Source organism: Pituophis catenifer, unplaced genomic scaffold, assembly GCF_029215685.1.
Source record: "Pituophis catenifer annectens isolate HBS135680 unplaced genomic scaffold, rPitCat1.0.hap2 SCAF_2, whole genome shotgun sequence".
In the NCBI taxonomy this organism is placed as follows: domain Eukaryota; kingdom Metazoa; phylum Chordata; class Lepidosauria; order Squamata; family Colubridae; genus Pituophis; species Pituophis catenifer.
Genome location: NW_027256882.1, coordinates 277,071,118 through 277,091,638, shown reverse-complemented (window position 1 = coordinate 277,091,638; position 20,521 = coordinate 277,071,118). Strand labels below are relative to the sequence as shown.

Sequence of the window (20,521 nt, the reverse complement as noted above, 5' to 3'; positions counted from 1 at the left end):
CCAAGGCATCAATTCCGGGTCCATTTAACACACAAATCCAAAAAGACAGCTAAGAGATCATGTGAGGACTGTCTTAAATATTATTGACCAAAATACACCACTGTTCTTCTTTTTTTTTGAGGTAAGAAAAGGAGCAACGACTGCCACCAATCAACTATTTATTGCTTTCGTCAATGTACCGAACAAACAAGGCTACAAAGCAGGAACCCAGCAAGGCAACGGCAGAGGCAGAGATCACTACCACCACCACACTGCCAGCAGCACTGACCAGGAGACCCAGGCCCACCCCAACGATGATTTGGGCCAGTTGGACCATACAGGTCAAAGCAGCACAGTCAATACCCTTTCCTCGGTTGGCGTCTGCAGCTTCATCGGGTTTCTGATTCTGGAAGCAAACAGAGAAGGATATGAAGCCAACTGAATCAATATTACCATTCAGATCATCTAATCATTGTCTATTCACTGGTGTCACATAGCCAAAGTTCGATCCTAGGTAGAGGCAGATATTTCTCTCTCTGGGCACAATGAGAATATATCTGCTGAACAAAACTCCGCATTGGTGACAGGAAGGGCATCCGGCCATAAGCATTCTGCTAGCTCCATTCAGTTGCCCAGACTCCACCCCGCAAGGGATTATGGGGTCGTTAAAAGGTGATGACACAGCCAAAGCACATCAATATTAAGACCATTTGGAACCAAGTATTATATAAACTTCAGTAATGTGTACATAGAAAGATGGAGTATAAATGTAACAGAAAGAAAAAGACAGTGACTATGGAAAATACCAAAGCAGTTCACTCTCATTACATAATAATTCCCACATAGTACTATAATGATTTTATTCTATTTAGGAATTTTGTGAGGGTGTTAATATTGGAAATCGGTGGGAAGAAATTATTTCTTGATGTAAGATTAAGCATTTAGTTTTCTTTTTCTAAAAAAAAATCTAGGTTAAATTGTTTTACAATGCTGAAAAACAAATAATTTTAATAACAAAAATAACTCCATTGTTAAAAAGTTCCGAGTGATCTTAATTTGATATATACAAATTCATTTACCATAGAAGTTTATAAATATTAGAGATAACGTAGAAATGTTTCTGGAGGAAAAGATCCATTTTTCTCTTAAATCTTTTATTTTGGGGATAGTTTAAAAAGAACAGTTGAAATCAAACTTTCTCATGTAAATCTTTTAAGAAAGCTTCTTAAAAATTGTTCGAAAGATTTTCAAAATTACAAAAGCTCTTAATTATAGTCTTGTGCACTTTCACTGGAAATCTCTGGTTGGTTTTGAGAGAACTGTATTCAGTATGGATAAAACTGTAACAGTTCCATTCCTTGCCATTTTTGCTCAGAATTTTCACTCTATTCAGTGGATCATAGCCCCAGGAAAATTTTGTAAGATGAAATTTTTGTTTAAGATTTACCTCAGGGATGATTGTGGCTTGAAGAAACATGTTGACATGTTGACAGGATAACATTTGGCTCCATATCATATGCTGAGGGATATATACCTTAAAGGATCTGGAGAAATGTTATTCCAGGAGAAATGTCCCCATTGATTTAGACTTTAAAACCTGTGGACTTCAACTCCCAGAATTCCTCAGACAGCCATGGGAATTCTGGGAGTTGAAGTCCATAGGTCTTAAAGTTGCCAACGTTGGACTCCCTTGGTTTTGATAGTGCTCCATTATTTGTTAATGAGGCAATATGCATTTTCTCATGGAAAAATTTGTATTTGAGAAAATATTTTTTGTAAAAACTAATTTACTTTAAAATATCAGTACATGGTAAATAAATATGGTTAGATTCTGCATGAAACTGTAAAAAGACATGTTGAAAACCTTCCTAACCACTTTTGAGAAGCGTTTTCAAAAGATTTTCATGAGAAAGTCTTGTTTCAAGTGTTCTTTCTAACAGCTTATAAAATTAGATGGTAATTGACATTAATCTACAAAGTTATTTTTTGTTCCTCAGAAACCCCATAATGGATAATTTAAACTCTTATTTTCCATGGGATAAAAATCAAGCAATCAAACGGGCAGATATCAAAGTTCACAAAGAACTCTGCTATTTTCCTCACCAGATGAAAGTTTTAATATAAGTGGCGCTAGATGGAAGATTCTTTCAAGTTACCGTTCTTATTTGAAATTGATTAAATAGGTAAAAATTCTCTGATTGTCACGCTGAGATATGAGACACTTTAAACTTAGATTTAGCATATTTAAGAAAGAAAGAGAAAGTCTCCATTCGATTCCTCCAAAACACACACACACACAGGCACTGATTATTGATTCTGGTCATATCCAATTTGCATGTTCAACACAGCACAATAGCAAAGTTCATCGTGAGCCATGGAAGGTTGCTGCATGACTTTGGGGCAGAAACTGTTTCTCAGTTCATCCTGGGCTTTATTCTGGTCACATCAGAGAGGTTGAGAACATGTTCAGCCCAAGAATTTATAAAGATGTGGCATTCTGTAGCGTAGTTATCTTGACTCGCTTTCAGAACAGCCTGAAGATTAAGGATGCTTTATTCAAGAATGTTAATGACATGTAAATGAAATAAACAATACACTCCATCCCATTCTGAGTCTTATCTTGCAGTAATGACACGGAAGTAGATAACAGGTTATAAAACAGAGCATTACATAAATGTGGGGAAGAAATTGCAGACAGTGTGATATTTTGCTTCGTGGGTTATTTTAAATTCAAAGCAACCCCGTTTGAAACGGCATTTAGTAGTAATATGAATGATGTAGGAATAGTACAGGGTCAGCTATATGAACACTGAAGGACCCTCTTTATTCACATTATTATAAGAAAGAAATGTGCTTGTTTAGAGATTACACTAAGTCAGCTAAATTCCATTCTTGGTAATATATATCTTCTGAGGGGCCTAGTTGTCAAGAAGGCAAGGACATCCATATGAAACAAAAGTTACTTATTATCCAAAGCAGCCATGAATCTACGCATCAGCAATCACAGAACTGAGGAAGGTTGTTTAGCTAAGATAATCTTATGAACTAGAAAATAATGTAGGAATTTAGTAATTTAGAAAGTATCAATTATCATGTAACAAATGTAGGTTAACCATATATGGAAAATTGCTGTGCTCACAAAATCCTTTGTCTTGGATATGTATAAAAGCAGTTGTATCAGAGCTCTTCTTGGTTCAGAATTGCAGATACAAATCTGATTCTGAAACTGCGCAATAAACTGTCTCTGGCTGATCAGGAATGTTGTTTGGTCCCATCATTCCATAACAGTAGCATTATGAGAGGTGTCACTGCTTGGTTTGATCAAAATAAAGGTAGTTCTCATTCAAATTTATGATGGGCCTTCCTGGAGGTACAGTACTTACGACCTGGTTCTGAAGCTCTGATGGCCAGGGCACCCCACAGTTAATGGAGCCTGCTGTGCATTTTGGCACTCAACAGGCTCCATTACAGTTGTAACACAAGGACTACCTCTATCCAAGTGCAAAGTGGAAGCAAAGATAATGGAGTGGATTATTGCTTTCTCCTAATCAGGTGAGGGTCAAGTAAGAATGAAACACGTCGATCAATGGTGGTCTTCAAAAATTTTTACTACCGGTTCTGTGGGTGTGGCTTGGTGGGCATGGCAGGGGAAGGATACTGTAAAATCTCCATTCCCTCCCCAATCCAGAGGAAGGTTACTGCAAAATCCCCATTTCCACCCGATCAGCTTGGACTCAGGAGGCAGAGAATAGATGGGGGCGGGGCCAGTCAGAGGTGGAATTTACCAGTTCTCCGAACTACTCAAAATTTCCACTACTGGTTCTCCAGAACTGGTCAGAACTTGCTGAAACTCACCTCTGACATCGATCCCTGGCCTGCGAATCTAAGCTAAGGGTGTCAAACTCGATTTCATTGAGGACCGCATCAGGGTTGTGTTTGACCTTGGGGAGCCAGGGTGGGCATGGCCAGGGTAGGTGTGGCTAGCTCAACGTCACTAGTGTCAGGGGCCCGATCGCTCTGCCAGCAAAAATGGGCTCCCGAGCTTCATTTTCGGCTGCAACGGACTCCTGCAACCCTCTGTCAAGGAAAATGGAGCCCAAGTTCCATTTTCCCTGGCAGAGGCACTGTGAGCCGGTCCTTTGCTGTTTCCAGGGTGGCCCTGTGGGCCAGATCTAAGCACCCCTCGGTCCGGGTCCATCCCCCAGGATTTGAGTTTGACACCCCTGATCTAAGCAGTATCTACAACTGGATTCAAGAGCAGTCAGATAGTTTCTAAGATATTAACAGTAAAGAAAGTTGGTTGGACTCTTTCCTTTACTTCATCTTCACTCACCCACTTCCCTCCACTTGAAGGTGAGCTGCAATGAAGGATTCCACAACCAATGATAAGACAACAGCCTTCCATTTCAACTCACCAATTCCTCCTTGTGGTAATTAGCAACAAGGTTGAATGGTATCGTGTACAGTGTGCTGGACATGACACCGAACAGGGAGCACAGAGTCAGAGTAGGATGGACTTTGGGAAACAGCCCAATAAATCCAGTGCCTAATCCAAAAAGGAGATAGCCAACAAAATAGAGTCCTTTTAATCCTAGGAACGGTAGCAGAGCTCTTTGAACATCTGGTGGAAGAAAAAAGATTGGGAAGAGAAATTAAAATGGCAGCCATTTTTACCTCTGTTGAATATTAATGAAAATCTTTATGGCTCCCCCCCTTTTTTTTGTTGTTAATAACAGTTTCTTTTTTTTTAGAAAACAGATTTTCATTTCATTTTATTGAAAGATGATTTAGGTCAGTGTTTCTCAACCTTGGCAATTTTAAGAATGCTCAAGCCAGTTTCCAAGGTTAAGAAACACTGTTTTAGGTTGCAAGTAGTCCTTGACTTATGACGGAACACTTAGCGACTGTTGGAATGGATGCCCCAGAACTAATTATGACTCGGTTTCAAATTTCCAAGAGCTGGTTTTCCCTTGTGGTCACATTTTGGATGCTCAGCAACCAGCCTGCACTAAAGACTTATGACTGTTTGCACTGTCCCATGGTCACATGACTGCGATTTACATTTTTTGCCAGAACCTGGGGTTTTACTTCTGGTTTCTGGCAGAAAACACCCATTACAGATAATGAATTTGCTTAATGACCATTACAAAACAAGTTGTAAAATAGGGCATGGTGATCTTAACAACCTGTTGTGGCCCATCAGCAGCCGGTGCAGCTGGTGGCTGATTCCAACTGCGAGGAGGCTGGTATGGTGCTGGGCCAGCAGCCTGTGCAGCTGGCACTCGAGTCAAACAATGAGGAGGCTGGAGAAGATGTGGTGCCAGAGGCGGGGATTCAGCCAGGGCCTTTAGAACTTCCAGAAGCTCCCTTAAGTGAAGAGGACGAAGAGGAGGAGCCTCTTCTTGATGCAGGGGCGCGCAGAGCTGCCAAAAGGCAGGAGTGGCTCCTCAGGAGGAGGTCTCCTCGAGAGTAAAGATTGGGGCTAATTGGCCACCACACCAGCCTCCTCGTCGTCAGAATCAGCTACAATCTGTGCAGGCCGCTGGCGGGCCACAACATTATTATTATTATTATTTTATTCATTAAACATGAAACTCAGTCAACTGAACATTTAAAAATGTGTCACAAATATGATTGACAAATTATTATTATTATTATTATTATTATTATTATTATTATTATTATTATTATTATTATTATTATTATTATTATTATCTTCCACATTTCTTTCCATGTGATCTTTGGGATTTGGGGATTTTTACTGTAATCAATGTAGAGGACTAGACTGGACATTTCTTTGCCCAGTAGAAGTCCGTTTCAATCTTTCTTTTTGTATTTATATCAACAGTGAGAACTAAAGAAATCCTAAAGGGATAGGAAAGTCCACTTCTGAAACTAAGCATCTATTCATACATCAAAATGTAATTCTTTATTTTATTTATTAATCACATTTGTTGACGGAACAACTCTGTCTAGCATATACTGTACATTACACATGCCCTCAAAATATTGATGAATAGATGAAATATATACAAAAATGGAGGATTTTTGTTTAACAAAACAACTTCAGAATATTTTAATGATGGAAGGCACATCTTATTAAATTTTCTACCTCTGTGAGATGTTGTCATGCATACATGTATTTTCCATATCCAGTTTTTGAAGTTTTGTTTTCAGCTGCAGGCAAGGGGAGCTTTGTTCCCAGAACTATTTTGGAATTATTTTGGCAGCCAAGCCCAGGTAATCTTGTCCCCAATATTTCATAGTGTGCAGTCCTCAGAATAAGGTATTGTTCAGAAAGCTTGCCACAGAGGATGTGAATGCTATCTAGAGCAGAAAAATAGCTGCTGTAGTTTTCCAAGGGTATCTAATGAATCTAGCTATTGCTCCATGGTGGATAGACAAGCAACGGGAGAATTAGATCTAGCAGGAAACATGGCTCCTTAGCCAATTGGGGGTGGGGATAAGCACCTCTCTGGCCAATGAAAAGGGAGGTGGATATCACATTCACAATCCATCAAAGCATCACATTCTGGCTGGAGGGAGATCGTCATCTGAGTTTAGGGGCACATTCATTGTGGCACTTAGCAAACACACCAGCATATTCAGACCCAAGCTTTATCCTTATAACTGGAATGAAAAGATAGCAATTGCAATAGCAGTTAGACTTGTATACTGCTTCATAGTGCTTTACAGCCCTCTCTAAGAGGTTTACAGAGTCAGCCTATTGCCCCCAACAATCTGGGTCCTCATTTTACCCACCTCGGAAAGATGGAAGGCTGAGTCAACCTTGAGCCTGGTGGGATTTGAATTGCCAGATTGCAGTCAGCCGGCAGTCAGCAAAAGTAGCCTGCAGTACTGCACTCTAACCACTGCGCCACCGCGGCTCTTCTACTGATACTGATCTACCTAAAGAGTTGCCTCCTCCTCTCCCACTACCAAAAAAGCTATATCCTGGTCAGGCAGGGAAGGCATATTACAGATCCCATCAGCTAAAGAATTCTAACTGATAGGGGTCAGGAAAAGAGCCTTCACTGTGGAACATTTTCCCTCCAGAGGTGAGGTAGGCCCCCAGTCTCCTGGCCTTCTGGAAAAGTATGAAAACCTGGCTCTGCAGCCTTGCTTGGGGTGCACAGTTGTGGGGCTGACCAGCACTCTGAAACACTATTTTTTTTATACAACCTCCTCTTTTTAAACGTTTAAATTATATATTTTATGTATTAATATTTCATTTGTACACCACCTAGAGTCCCACTATGAGGGAAATGGGTGGTTATAAAATGTGATAGCTATATGATAGACCAGGGATCGGCAACCCGCAGCTCTGGAGCCACATGTGACTCTTTCATCCCTCTGCTGTGGCTCCCTGTCGCTGGTTGGCTCCACAATTGATAGGGCTTTCAGTTAGGACAGGTGGAGGAAATGGACGCCGCACTAGAAGGAGATTCTATAGTGGGGGAATCGGACTTCCGGTCGGCTCCAGAATTGAATGGGGGGCTTCTGTTAGGACCTTTGTGGCTCTTTGAGTGTTTAAGGTTGCCGACCACTGTGATAGACAGACAGGCAGATGTTTAGCCCTATATATTTAACTCTTGCTTTCAGGAATTTCAGCCAAATTGAAATGATACTCACAGGAATAGACTGAAGAAGAAATGGCATTAATGCACAAACCCCAACATCCAATCTCTACACCCTTTTTATAGGTCAGATAAGCAGTGGAGTTGTGAGGGGCATAAGGATCACCTTCGAACACAATCTGAGAAGAATCAAAAAGACAGGATTAAAAAGTGGTTGTGACATGGAACCTATCCAAATTTCATTGCTAAAGAAAGTAGAAATCCCAAAGACCAGAATTTAATATACAGCTAATCCTCAATTTATGACCACAGTTGGGACCAGGATTTCCATCACATGTTGTCGCAGTCGTAAGTCAATAAGTCACATCACCATTTTAACCACAGTCATTAGTCAAGACACCACAGTCATTAAACCAATCACATGCTTGTTAAGAGAGTCTAGATTCCCCGGTGGTTATTTTTGCCAGAAGCCAGCAAAAGACATCACAAATCACAATGATGTGACTGTGGGATGCTTCAATTGCCATAAATGTGAACTGGTTGCCAGGTGCCAAAATTGCAATCACATGATCATGGGAAACAGTGCAACAATTTGCAACACTCATGAATGCAAATTTAGATCATAAGTGATTTTTTCAGGGGGGAAGCCTCCGTAATTTCAAACAGTCATTAAATGAATAAACATTCATTTGTATAAACAGAGGGATAGAATCAAGATCACGTGAAGTGTTAATACCACTTTATAATGCCTTGGTAATGCCACACTTGGGATACTGCATCCAGTTTTAGTCGCCACAATGTAAAAAAGATGTTGAGATTCTAGAAAGAGTGCAGAGAAGAGCAACAAAGATGATTAGGGGACTGGAGGTTAAAACATATGAAGAACAGTTGCAGGAACTGGGTATGTCTAGTTTAATGAGAAGAAGGACCAGGGGAGACATGATAGCAGTGTTCCAATATCTCAGAGCTGCCACAAAGAAGAGGGATTCAAGCTATTCTCCAAAGCACCTGAGGGTGGAACAAGAAGCAATGGGTGGAAACTAATCAAGGAGAGAAGCAACTTAGAACTAAGGAGAAATTTCCTGACAGTTAGAACAATTAATAAGTGGAACAACTTGCCTCCAGAAGTTGTGAGTGCTCCAACACTGGAAATTTTTAAGAAGATGTTGGATAACCATTTGTCTGAAGTGGTGTAAGGTTTCCTGCCTAAGCAGGGGGTTGGACTAAAAGACCTCCAAGGCAGTGGTGGGTTGCCCCTGGTTCACACCGGTTCTATAGAACTGGTAGTAAAACCTGTGGGAGGCTCCGCCCACCGACCCAACGTCATCAAAACGCTTCTGCGCATGCACAGAAAAGCGTGCGCACATGCGAGCAAAGAGCGTGTGGCCCCCACTGCAAACCAGTAGTAAAGGTAAGTAGAAGCCACTCCTGTTCCAAGGTCCCTTCCAACTCTGTTATTCTATTCTATTCTAATAGTTGTAAGTCGAGGACTACCTGTACTGATCTAGAAAATAGACAATTGGAAATACAAAGCAATGCAGTGGTGGGTTCCAACCGGCGTTACTACCGGTTCTCTTCATGCACGCACTTCATGCGCGATCGCCATGCGCATGCTCGCTTAGCTTGCATGCACGCCAAACTTGTGCTCCGCGCAACACATTAGGTATCTACTCAGCTGAGGTGCGGCAATCCACTCTGCCGCACCTATCAGCTGGACTAAAAAAGAAGAAATAAAAGTAGGAATAACGCGGGGGCGGGCAGGAGGGCCCAGCTCCCAGACAAAGAGAACCGGTTTGGTGACATTACATTGTCATCGCTACAGGTTTGGCCAAACCGGGCCGAACCGGGAGGAACCCACCACTGAAGCAATGGAAATATCAGGACAATATATCTGTAATGGTTTTCTCTTGGTTCATCTAGTTTTGGGATACCTTGCTCAGTCCCCAAGTAAATAATTGCCCAGTGCGGAGTGTATACTGCAAATACACATCAGTATGGAATAAGTGGAATCACTGCCTGTTTGAGTTGATCAATGACATTCATTGCAATGCTGCCATGTTCAGCAAAAAAGTCTTTTGGTAATCCAAATGGGTTGAATGCTCCATCAACTTCAAATCTTGGCAATTTTTTTTTACTAAAGCAGGACTGCTTACTCCTGGAAAAACGTTTTGTAATTGACCAGGGAATTTTTCAATTTAATGAAAAGAAATGTGGCCATCTGAATTTATGTAAAACTGGAAGTCTTCCCCCCCCCCTAAAAAAACCCCACAATGATTAGCTTTTAGGATATATCACAAAGTTATTTATATATTTTTTAGAGTTTCTCATTGTAAGAGAAAATCTAAGAAAAAGGCCTTGTGCATACTTGGAATGACGTCTGTTGAAATCAGCACAATATTCTTCTGGGTAAGCATGCAGAGGACCAGGGTGGATAAAAATCAATGATTTTTTTTTAAAAAAAATCAAAAAAATCAGATTTTTTTTAATTTAAATCGGATTTTTTTTATTTAAATCGGATTTTTTTTATTTTTATCGAATTTATTTTAATAAAAAACTTTTGGGGTAAAAATCTATCATAAGATAGTTTTCTATTTAAGATACATAAATAATTTAGTTTATTCAGCATGAAATGGAACTTAGTTATGTAGCATGAGGCTGTATACTCTGCAACACTGGGACTATCGGTGAGTCAGCAGCGGGTCAAAGGAGTAGCAGAGATGACAGTTGCTCTTTAAAAATTATGATTTAAATCGAGTTGATTTAAATCAAGCCTTTTTATTAGTGATTTAAATCATGATTTAAATTGTGATTTAAATCAGCTCGATTTAAATCAAATCCACCCTGCACAGGACTATATTATATTGTTGTTTATTTGCTCGTACTAGTTTTAGTTGTTTGTTTTTCTAAAGCAGGACTGCTTACTAGTTATCTACTGCCTGCTAGATGACAGCCTCCAACCAACCTTGGTTGATCAGAACAAGCTAAACAGGATTGAGATTACGCGCGGCTCAGCTGGGCATGGGGGGGGGGGCAGGGATTTTTGCTACCGGTTTTCCGAATCACCTGCCGCCATCGCTACTGGATCAGGCGATCCGGTCCAAACCGGGAGCATTTCACCCCTGAAGCTGTTCCATTGGTTGATTGTTCTCACTGTCAGAAAATTTCTCGTTTGTAGGTTGAATCTCTCCTTGATCAGTTTCCATCCATTATTCCTTGTCTGGCCTTGGAAAATAGCTTGACCCCTTCCTCTCTGTGGCAGCCCCTCAAATATTGGAAGACTGCTATCATGTCTCCCCTGGTCCTTCTCTTCACTCGACTAGCTATGCCCAGTTCCTGTAACCATTCTTCATATGTTTTGGTCTCCAGCCCCCTAATCATCCTGGTTGCTCTCCTCTGCACTTTTTCTAGAGTCTCAACATCTTTTTTATAGTGTGGTGTTATTATAGTGTGATCAACTAGTCCCTTCTTAGAATGAAGAAGAAAATTCTGGAATTGTAAGATAGACTAGAAAGTTGAATAAACTTCCCAGTAAACAGTTGCAAACTACTTCCCTATTTTCCCCAAGCAAATCACACGAATATATCCATTAAGTCTTCAGTTGAGGTTGATTCAAAGGAGAAGTTATCACTACTGATGAAAAGCAGAAAATAGGGTCAATAGTACATTTTCAGTCCACCTCTCAGCTTTTAAGTGGAACTGCATGTGTTTGGGAGCTCCAGGGAATCATCATTTTAAACACTCGCTGACATTTCATATTTTGGAGAATATGGAAGATAAAAAAGGCAAAGATTTTCAAATAAAATGCAAATGAATTCCCCAGCAACCCAGCCTTCCCAAATCTATATAGAAAGCCTGAAGTCATCTATTCCCCTGGGATCGCTGCTTGAGCTGTTAATGAATAATTCTGCATGTTGTCAACAAAAATACAAGTATCTTCTGTAAATGAAGAGTCCTGGTCTATTCCTAGGATGATGTATTCAGAAACTCAGAAGCTGAAGAGACATTTGTTATAGTATAGATACTTTTAACTGGATTCTTGCACTGAGCCCACAATTGGATCAGTCACCTATCAAGGACCTTCTAGCTCCAAAACTTTTTTTTAATTTCTTTACCTGTCCCATAAAATCTGTGAAGAAGAGCATGTTGGAAAGGAAAGCTGTCCATCCCATCAAGTGACTCAGGCATAAGCTGCGGTAGTGAGGTGGCATGTTTATAAGAGCTTCTAGGAGAGACGTAATGGTTATCTGCCTTTGAACCTGGAAAGGGGAAAAATGCACAAGCCTTGTAAACATCTGGATAGTAGATAGTCAAATATTCTCCAGTGAAAGATCTGTTTTATGTCTGCTGAAGTATCTAAAATAAATGCCTGGTTTCAAATGCCAACCCAACCCCCACTGCTCAACCTATTGTGAGCCACACCAATCTCCATTGTTGTGTCTACAGAGCAACTACCCAAAGAGCCTCCTGAAATTTGAAAAACTTCTAAACTTAACCTTTTCATCCAGTCATTTCTTGCTCCCATGTTTTAATGAATACCCTTTAATTAATGTTGCTTTTTAGTATTTTAATATATTGCTTTAAGTATTTATTTCTTCTTTTACAGTTTTGCCATTATGTTTTACCATTCCTCTAACTGCAATAAAATACCTTATGCCACCAGACTCCAAATTTTGGGCTTAGACAACTTAGAACTACGCCAATTTCAGTCTGATCTAAGCATAGTACATAAAATTATCTGCCACAATGTCCTTCCTGTCAACGACTACTTCAGCTTCAACCACAACAATACATGAGCAAATAATAGATACAAACTCAAAGTAAATCACTCCAAACTCGATTGCAGAAAATATGACTTCAGTACCAAAGTGATCAATGCCTGGAATGCACTACCTGACTCTGTAGTTTCTTTCCCAAACTCCCAAAACTTTAACCTTAAACTGTCTACTGTTGACCTCACCCCATTCCTAAGAGGTCTGTAAGAGGCGTGCATAAGTGCACCAGCGTGTCTACCGTCCCTGTCCTAATATTCTTTTTTACTTATTCTTTTCATGTATTCAAATTATGTTTATATTTTTACCTGTTATCTTATATATGCTTGACAAATAAACTTATGACTTATGATTTAAAATAAGGTACTTTGACACAGGAAGTAGTATATGAATATGTTAAGTGAATGAATGAATGAATGAATGAATGAATGAATGAATGAATGAATAATAGAAGAGTGCATTAAAATTCTAGCTACATAAATTATATTTAGGTTTCATAGCTGAAGGGTCAAACCTCACATCCAGTCCCCAGAACTGATTTTTCTGGCATCCAAATTTCCTGTCAAATAGACAGGGTGAAATAGTCAGTGTTTTAAGGAGCTAAGGAATGAAATGGGTAATTATTTCATCTCTTGAAAAAGCCCAATCCCTTCCAAAAATTTTTTGAATCCCATCACTGATATAAATGAATAGTTAAGAAATATGGAAGAGTCTAAGGAAAGTTTCTGTATGTATATGCTGCTATGTGTCTAAACCTTTACCTACTTGCATTCCAGGGGTGGGTTCTAAATATTTTTACTACCGGTTCGGTGGGCGTGGCTTATTTTGTGGGTGTGGCTTGGAGGTCATGTGACTAGGTGGGCGTGGCTAGCTGGTCAGAGTCATTTCTGGAAGGTCCTCGCACTTACAACCAGTCCTCGCACTTACGACCCGACTCATTTGTTTGCTTTTAACACTGATCAGCTGTAGGACGGCCCTTTGAAGCCCTGCGGCAAGAGTTTAAACAGTTTTTTTCCCTTTAGTCATCAGCTGGGACTCAGGAGGCAGCAATAGATTGGGGGTGGGATCAAATAAAAGGTAAGAATAACGTGGGGGGGGGGAGGGCGGGGGGGGAGAACCGGTTCGGTGACGTCATATCGTCAAAGCTATCAGCTCGCCTGAACCGGACCGGGGGTGGGAGGGCGGGGGGGGGAGAACCGGTTCGGTGACATCATATCACTGCTACCGGCTCGGCCGAACCAGACCGAACTGGGAGGAACCCACCACTGTTGCATTCCCTAATCTGAGTCCCTTGCTGCAGTTTGCTAAAGAATACATGCTTTTTCTCCAGCTAGCAAATTTAGCTAATGTATATTTGTCACACTGATGACTTGCAATATATTTTCTCCTTGTTCTCTTAAATGAACCGTGAAGCTGCTGGGCGAGATCATCCGTGGCTTTGGGGTGAGATACCATCAGTACGCTGATGATACTCAGCTGTACATCTCCACCCCAGGCCACCCCAACGATGCCCTTGAAGTGATGTCCCAGTGCCTGGAGGCTGTACGGATCTGGATGGGGAGGAACAGGCTCAGGCTTAACCCTTCCAAGACTGAGTGGCTGTGGTTCCCGGCATCCCGATATAGTCAGTTGACTCCATCACTGACTATTGGGGGCGAGTCTTTGGCCCCCACAGAGAGGGCTCGCAATCTGGGAGTCCTCCTGGATACGCAGCTGTCCTTGGAGGAACATCTGACGGCTGTAACCAGGGGGACCTTTTATCAGGTTCGCCTGATCCTCCAGTTGCGGCCCTTTCTTGATCGGGATTCCTTGTGCACAGTCACTCATGCCCTTGTGACCTCTCGCCTTGATTACTGCAATGCTCTCTACATGGGGCTCCCCTTGAGGAGCACCCGGAGGCTCCAACTGGTCCAGAACGCAGCAGCGCGGGTAGTGACGGGAGCAGCGTGGTGCTCCCATGTAACACCGCTCCTGCGTGAACTGCACTGGCTCCCGGTGGTCTTCCGGGTGCGCTTCAAGGTGTTGGTTATCACCTTTAAAGCGCTCCATGGCATAGGGCCTAGCTATCTTCAAGACCGCCTACTGCCACCGACGACCTCCCACCGACCCGTGCGCTCCCACAGAGAGGGCCTCCTCGGGGTGCCATCAGCCAAACAATGCAGGCTGGTGACCCCCAGGGGGAGGGCCTTCTCTGTGGGGGCACCTACCCTCTGGAATCAGTTGCCCCCTGAGATAAGGAGAATCCATGACCTCAGTGCCTTCCGCCGTGCCCTTAAAACTCTCTTTTTTCAACAAGCCGGGCTGGCTTAATTTCTTTTTAAGGGTTTTATTAATTGTTCTGTTTTGCTTATCGTTTTTAATTAATGGGGCCAAATCTATATATATTTTTAAATGTGTTTTAATATTTGTATCTGATGTTTTTATCTGGCTGTTCACCGCCCTGAGTCCTCAGGGAGAAGGGCGGTATACAAATTCAAAAATAAAATAAAATAAATAAAAATAAAAATAAAATAAAATGTCCCAGTCCAGCAACGGAGGTCACATAGACCAGAGTTTCTCAACCTTGCCAACTTTAAGATGCATAGACTTTGGCAGCCCATTTCATTGCTGAGACTCCATTGCTGAGACAGATGTGAATTGGGTTGTGGGTCGAAATCCCCACTGTGAGATTTGTAGAAACTCTTTGACTTGCTTGCTTGGCCTTTGTAAGGCATGCCCTATTTTCCCTGGACTGGTCTTCTTGAACCTGCAATTTCTGGATGTACTATATTGAAAGCACAATGCAAAATTCCCAAGCCACAGATACCAGGAGAATTAATCCTAGATTATACATGCTGTGTCAGGGTGTGCAAGCTGTACAATATACAAGTGTCATTCAATATTCCTTCCATATTAATCCTTTTTCTCTCTCCAAACCATTATTGTCATTCAACTGTCAAGGATCTTGAAGGTCACAAATATACAGGCAAGAGTGTAACACAACAAAGACAACAGTCACAGAATTACAGAATTTCTGCAAAGTTAATACAGAAGTCAACACTGGTCTGTTCAGTTTTGTAATGCTGTAATTTCCCAAGGTCAAGGTTGCTATTGATTGCAGAATGTTGTTTGTGCACTCTTCTTCCTTGATTTGACAGCTTAGTTTTGATTAGAACAAGATAAAGTGAGGCCCACTAGCCTAAACCAATTTTTTTTATGCAGAGAATCCTCTCACAGGAAGGTGGCACTGTTGAAAACACTTAGGCCAAATATGCAGGTGGTGGCTTATGCAGATTTGGATGGAAAGTGATCTGAAAAACATCTTTATTTGTCTTTCAGAAATAAAGTGCATATTAACATTTCATTTTAATTGTATTTCATTAATACAATTGAGCGAGTCCAGAGGTATTTCACGAGAAGAGTCCTCCACTCCTCTGCTCGCAATAGAATCATTTATTTATTTATTTATTTGTTTGTTTGTTTGTTTGTTTGTTTATTTATTTATTTATTTATTTATTTATTTATTTATTTATTTATTTATTTATTTATTTATTTATTTATTTATTTATTTATTTATTTATTTTTAAATTTGTATACCGCCCTTCTCCCTGAGGACTCAGGGCGGTGAACAGCCAAATAAAAACATAAACTACAAACATTAAAATACAATTAAAAAGATATGTATAAATTTGGCCCCATGATTAAAAACAATAACAAACAATTAAAAAACATTTTAAAAAGTGTTAGGCCAGCCCGGCTTGCTGGAAAAAGAAGGTTTTAAGGGCACAGCGGAAGGCACCGAGGTCTTGGATTCTCCTTATCTCTGGGGGCAGCTGATTCCAGAGGGTAGGTGCCCCCACAGAGAAGGCCCTCCCCCTGAGAGTCACCAGCTTACATTGTTTGGCTGATGGCACCCCGAGGAGGCCCTCTCTGTGGGAGCACACAGGTTGATGGGAGGCCGTCGGTAGCAGCAGGCGGTCTCAAGATAACTAGGTCCTATGCCATGGAGTGCTTTAAAGGTGATAACCAACACCTTGGTTATCACCTTGGTTATCACCTTATGCCACCAGGCTTGAAATTTTGGACTTGGATAACCTTGAACTACGCCGCCTACGATCTGACCTAAGCTTAGTACACAAAATTGTCTGCTACAACATCTTACCTGTCAATGACTACTTCAGCTTCAACCGCAATAATACAAGGGCAAACAATAGATACAAACTCAAAGTGAACCGCTCCAAACTCGATTGCAGAAAATACGACTTCAGCAACAGAGTGGTCAATGCCTGGAATACACTACCGGACTCTGTTGTTACGTCCTCAAATTCCAAACCTTTAACCTTAGACTGTCTACCGTAGACCTCACCCCATTCCTAAGAGGTCTGTAAGGGGGCGTGCATAAGCGCACCAGCATGCCTACTGTCCCTGTCCTACTGTTCCCATTTATTCATACTCATTTCTTATGTATATACTTATACCTGTTTATACTTATGTTATATTCATACTTATACTTGTTTTCTCATACATGCTCGACAAACTAAAATAAATAAAATAAATAAATAAAATTTTCCTAGACTTCATCTACTGTAGAATGTAACCCAAGAGTGTCAAACCCATGTTATCACGTTGTCAAGTATCACAACTTTTCCCCCTTTGCTAAAACGGGAGTGGGCGTGGCCAGTGTGTGATGCATCCGGCCCATGGGCTGCGAGTTTGACACCCCTGATGTAACCTATTGCTTTCTAGGATTAAAACTTACTGTAATGTAAAATCAAACTATGCATGCATAATTCGATTTTTTTTCACTGTTTTCATATGAGTGCCTAACTGAATGATATAGCACAACATTGCAAAATTCATTCTTTTCACAACTGCAAAGCATAAAATCAAATCAAAAGTAATCAAGCGAACGAATGTAGCCAGGCACACATATTGCTTTTCTGGAATCAATGCCAAAGATATATCTTCAAAAATTAAAAACGGAAGATTTTATTGAGCAGAGCTTCTATCTTCATAGTTGCATTAATGTAGGATTAGCAGATATTGACATAATAGGTTTAAAAAGGGGAATAAGCAAGCTGACACACAGCCGATGTTATTGATGCCCACGCCTCACACCTGCTATACAGCAAAAACCAATAAAATATTTTTAGCAGATGACTTTTGAGACATCCTTCACAGATTTTGAGGGAGCTAAGATTTAAAATAACATCCAGAAAGGCCTTTTTTCTTTGTTATACTTTACTTTACCCATGTTGAGGCCTACTGCACCAGTCGAGAGCAATACCTCTTCCAGGGGCATTTCCAAAATGTTTTAAAAAGTCAAGACAATGGCTGTGCTTGTTTCAATTGAAGGTTGGTCCCCTTTTTATGTGTGTGTTGCAGGTGCAGTGTTCATAAAAAGGGCTGGGGCTTCAATCCTGTAAGCCCAGTCACCATCTTGATTGTTTTTTCTAGGAGTATATGATATCTGAAGTCTCGTGATCTGTGGAATATAATCCAGAAGAATTTAAGACTGGAATCAAGGGAATTTGGCCACTATCAAAGTGTCAGCCCTGAGACCATTTTGGGAGCATCTTCAGGGCTGCCAACAGCAAGGCTGGGTAGAGCTGTGGAACATGAGAAGGGAGATAGACATAGCTGGGGGATGTGTAGCCAAAATAGCATTCCTTCCCATGGGAGTCAAGGACATTCTACCAGGTGTTGGAGGGCATAGACAAAAGCCAGCTGGAGTTGGGACTGCTGTTGTCCCCAATTCGGGTCTGAGCCTGGTGCCGAGGCCAATGAAGGACACCAGACACGAGGTGCAGGTTTTGATTGCTTTTTATTGGGGTACCCCAAAGAAAAGGGCTCCTGGCCAAAATGCCAAGAGAGCCCAGAACAAAGGATTAAGAAAGCTTTATACATTTTCACTAAAGGAGAAGGCGGGACAAGGCAGGATAACAAGAAATATCATCTAATAAACATTTTAGTAATAATTCTACAATTTGTTCTATTGGTCTCTAGCTGTCCCTATTTCTAAGCCTTGGCTAATGAATGCCCCAGGAGTTTTCTAATGCACATTTTATTTGCTGCAGGCCATCTCTATTCCTAACTTTTAGCTGAGGTGTGCAAGTTGCCTAACTCTTGCTACTTTTATCAGCTTTCTAACTACCCAGAATTGTTAAAAGCTTTACATATGCATATTTCCTGTGGATAAGCAATCTTTGTTCTTGCCAGACAGACTCCACAATTACAGGCTTCTAGATTTACTTTCAAGTATGTGCCATGACCTGGCTTTATTTTAGCAGACAATCCATCACTGCAACCTGATTGGACCACGTGATGGATGTGTGACCTGGGAGAAAGATCTTTGGGTTTTGATTTGGGTGGGGAAAACCTCGGGTCCTTCAGAGTCGGGTTTTCACCAGCTGTGCCAATATGACATTCCTAATAAAATCATGCTTTGAGGAAACTCTAGGCCGCAGGGTTTTAATTGCTTTGGGTTTGTTACTTGAAACCCTGACACAAAGACTGGTAAGTTTACATAATGTAAATAGTTGTGTTTTGTTCCTTCTAACACCAATTTACAGAGGAGTTGTGTGGCTTGGCATCACCTGGCAGGACAAAGTTCCAAATAGCGCAGTCTTGGAATGTGCTGGAATTTCTATATATATATACACTATTGAAACAGCGACGTCTACACTGGCTGGGGCATGTCGTGAGAATGGCTGATGGTTAAGGTGACCAGATTTTAACATTGGTAAAGAGGGACATTGTGGGCGTGGCTTATTTTGTGGGCGTGGCTAGCTGGTCATGTGACTGGGTGGGCGTGGCTAGCTGGTCATGTGACCGGGTGGCCATGGCTATGTGTATAGGGTAAGGTGAACAGATTTTAACATTGGTAAGAGGGACACCATTGTGGGCGTGGCTTATTGTGTGGGCATGGCTTGGAGGCCATGTGACTGGGTGGGCGTGGCTAGCTGGTCATGTGACCGGGTGGCCATGGCTATGTGTATAGGGACTACTCAGAGGGCTGGAAAGTCATTTCTGACAGGTCCTCACACTTTTGACTGGTCCTCACACTTATGACCATCCTCACATTTATGCCCGTGCAGCATTTTTAACAACCATGTCACTCATTTCACAACTGCTTCTCTTCACCATGGTGATAAGATAGGGAAAAAAACGTAAAATGTGAGGACAGTCGTAAGTTCGAGGATTGGTCAAAAGTGCGAGGACCAGTCAAAAATAACTTTTTCAGCCCTCTGAGTAGTCCATATGCACAAAAGGACTAACCAGAGAGCTGAAAAAAGTCATTTCTGACAGGTCCTCACACTTTTGACTGGTCCTCACACTTATGACCATCCTCACATTTATGCCCGTGCAGCATTCTTAACAACCATGTCACTCATTTCACAACTGCTTCTCTTCACCATGATGACAAGATAGGGCAAAAATGTAAAATGTGAGGACAGTCGTAAGTTCGAGGACTGGTCAAAAGTGCGAGGACCAGTCAAAAATAACTTTTACAGCCCTCTGAGTAGTCCATATGCACAAAAGGATTAACCAGAGGGCTGAAAAAAGTCATTTCTGACAGGTCCTCGCACTTTTGACTGGTCCTCACTTATGACCATCCTCACATTTATGCCCATGCAGCATTCTTAACAACCATGTCACTCATTTCACAACTGCTTCTCTTCACCATGGTGATAAGATAGGGAAAAAAACGTAAAATGTGAGGACAGTCGTAAGTTCGAGGACTGGTCAAAAGTGCGAGGACCAGTCAAAAATAACTTTTTCAGCCCTCTGAGTAGTCCATATGCACAAAAGGACTAACCAGAGGGCTGAAAAAAGTCATTTCTGACAGGTCCTCACACTTTTGACTGGTCCTCACACTTATGACCATCCTCACATTTATGCCCGTGCAGCATTCTTAACAACCATGTCACTCATTCCACAACTGCTTCTCTTCACCATGATGACAAGATAGGGCAAAAATGTAAAATGTGAGGACAGTCGTAAGTTCGAGGACTGGTCAAAAGTGCGAGGACCAGTCAAAAATAACTTTTACAGCCCTCTGAGTAGTCCATATGCACAAAAGGATTAACCAGAGGGCTGAAAAAAGTCATTTCTGACAGGTCCTCGCACTTTTGACTGGTCCTCACACTTATGACCATCCTCACATTTATGCCCGTGCAGCATTCTTAACAACCATGTCACTCATTTCACAACTGC

General features: G+C 41.3%; 1 protein-coding gene across 1 annotated transcript in view; it reads right to left on the bottom strand.

The window, feature by feature from the left end:
• Positions 1-149: 149 nt before the first annotated feature.
• SLC45A2 (solute carrier family 45 member 2) overlaps positions 150-20,521 on the bottom strand; it is a 35,402-nt gene continuing 15,030 nt past the window's right edge. The window contains exons 4-7 of the mRNA XM_070935959.1: positions 11,669-11,812; positions 7,612-7,735; positions 4,395-4,600; positions 150-385 (exon numbers count right to left, since the gene is read on the bottom strand). Of these exons, the coding sequence (XP_070792060.1) occupies positions 155-385; positions 4,395-4,600; positions 7,612-7,735; positions 11,669-11,812 (705 nt within the window). The 3' untranslated portion in view covers positions 150-154. The remainder of the gene's footprint in view (positions 386-4,394; positions 4,601-7,611; positions 7,736-11,668; positions 11,813-20,521) is intronic.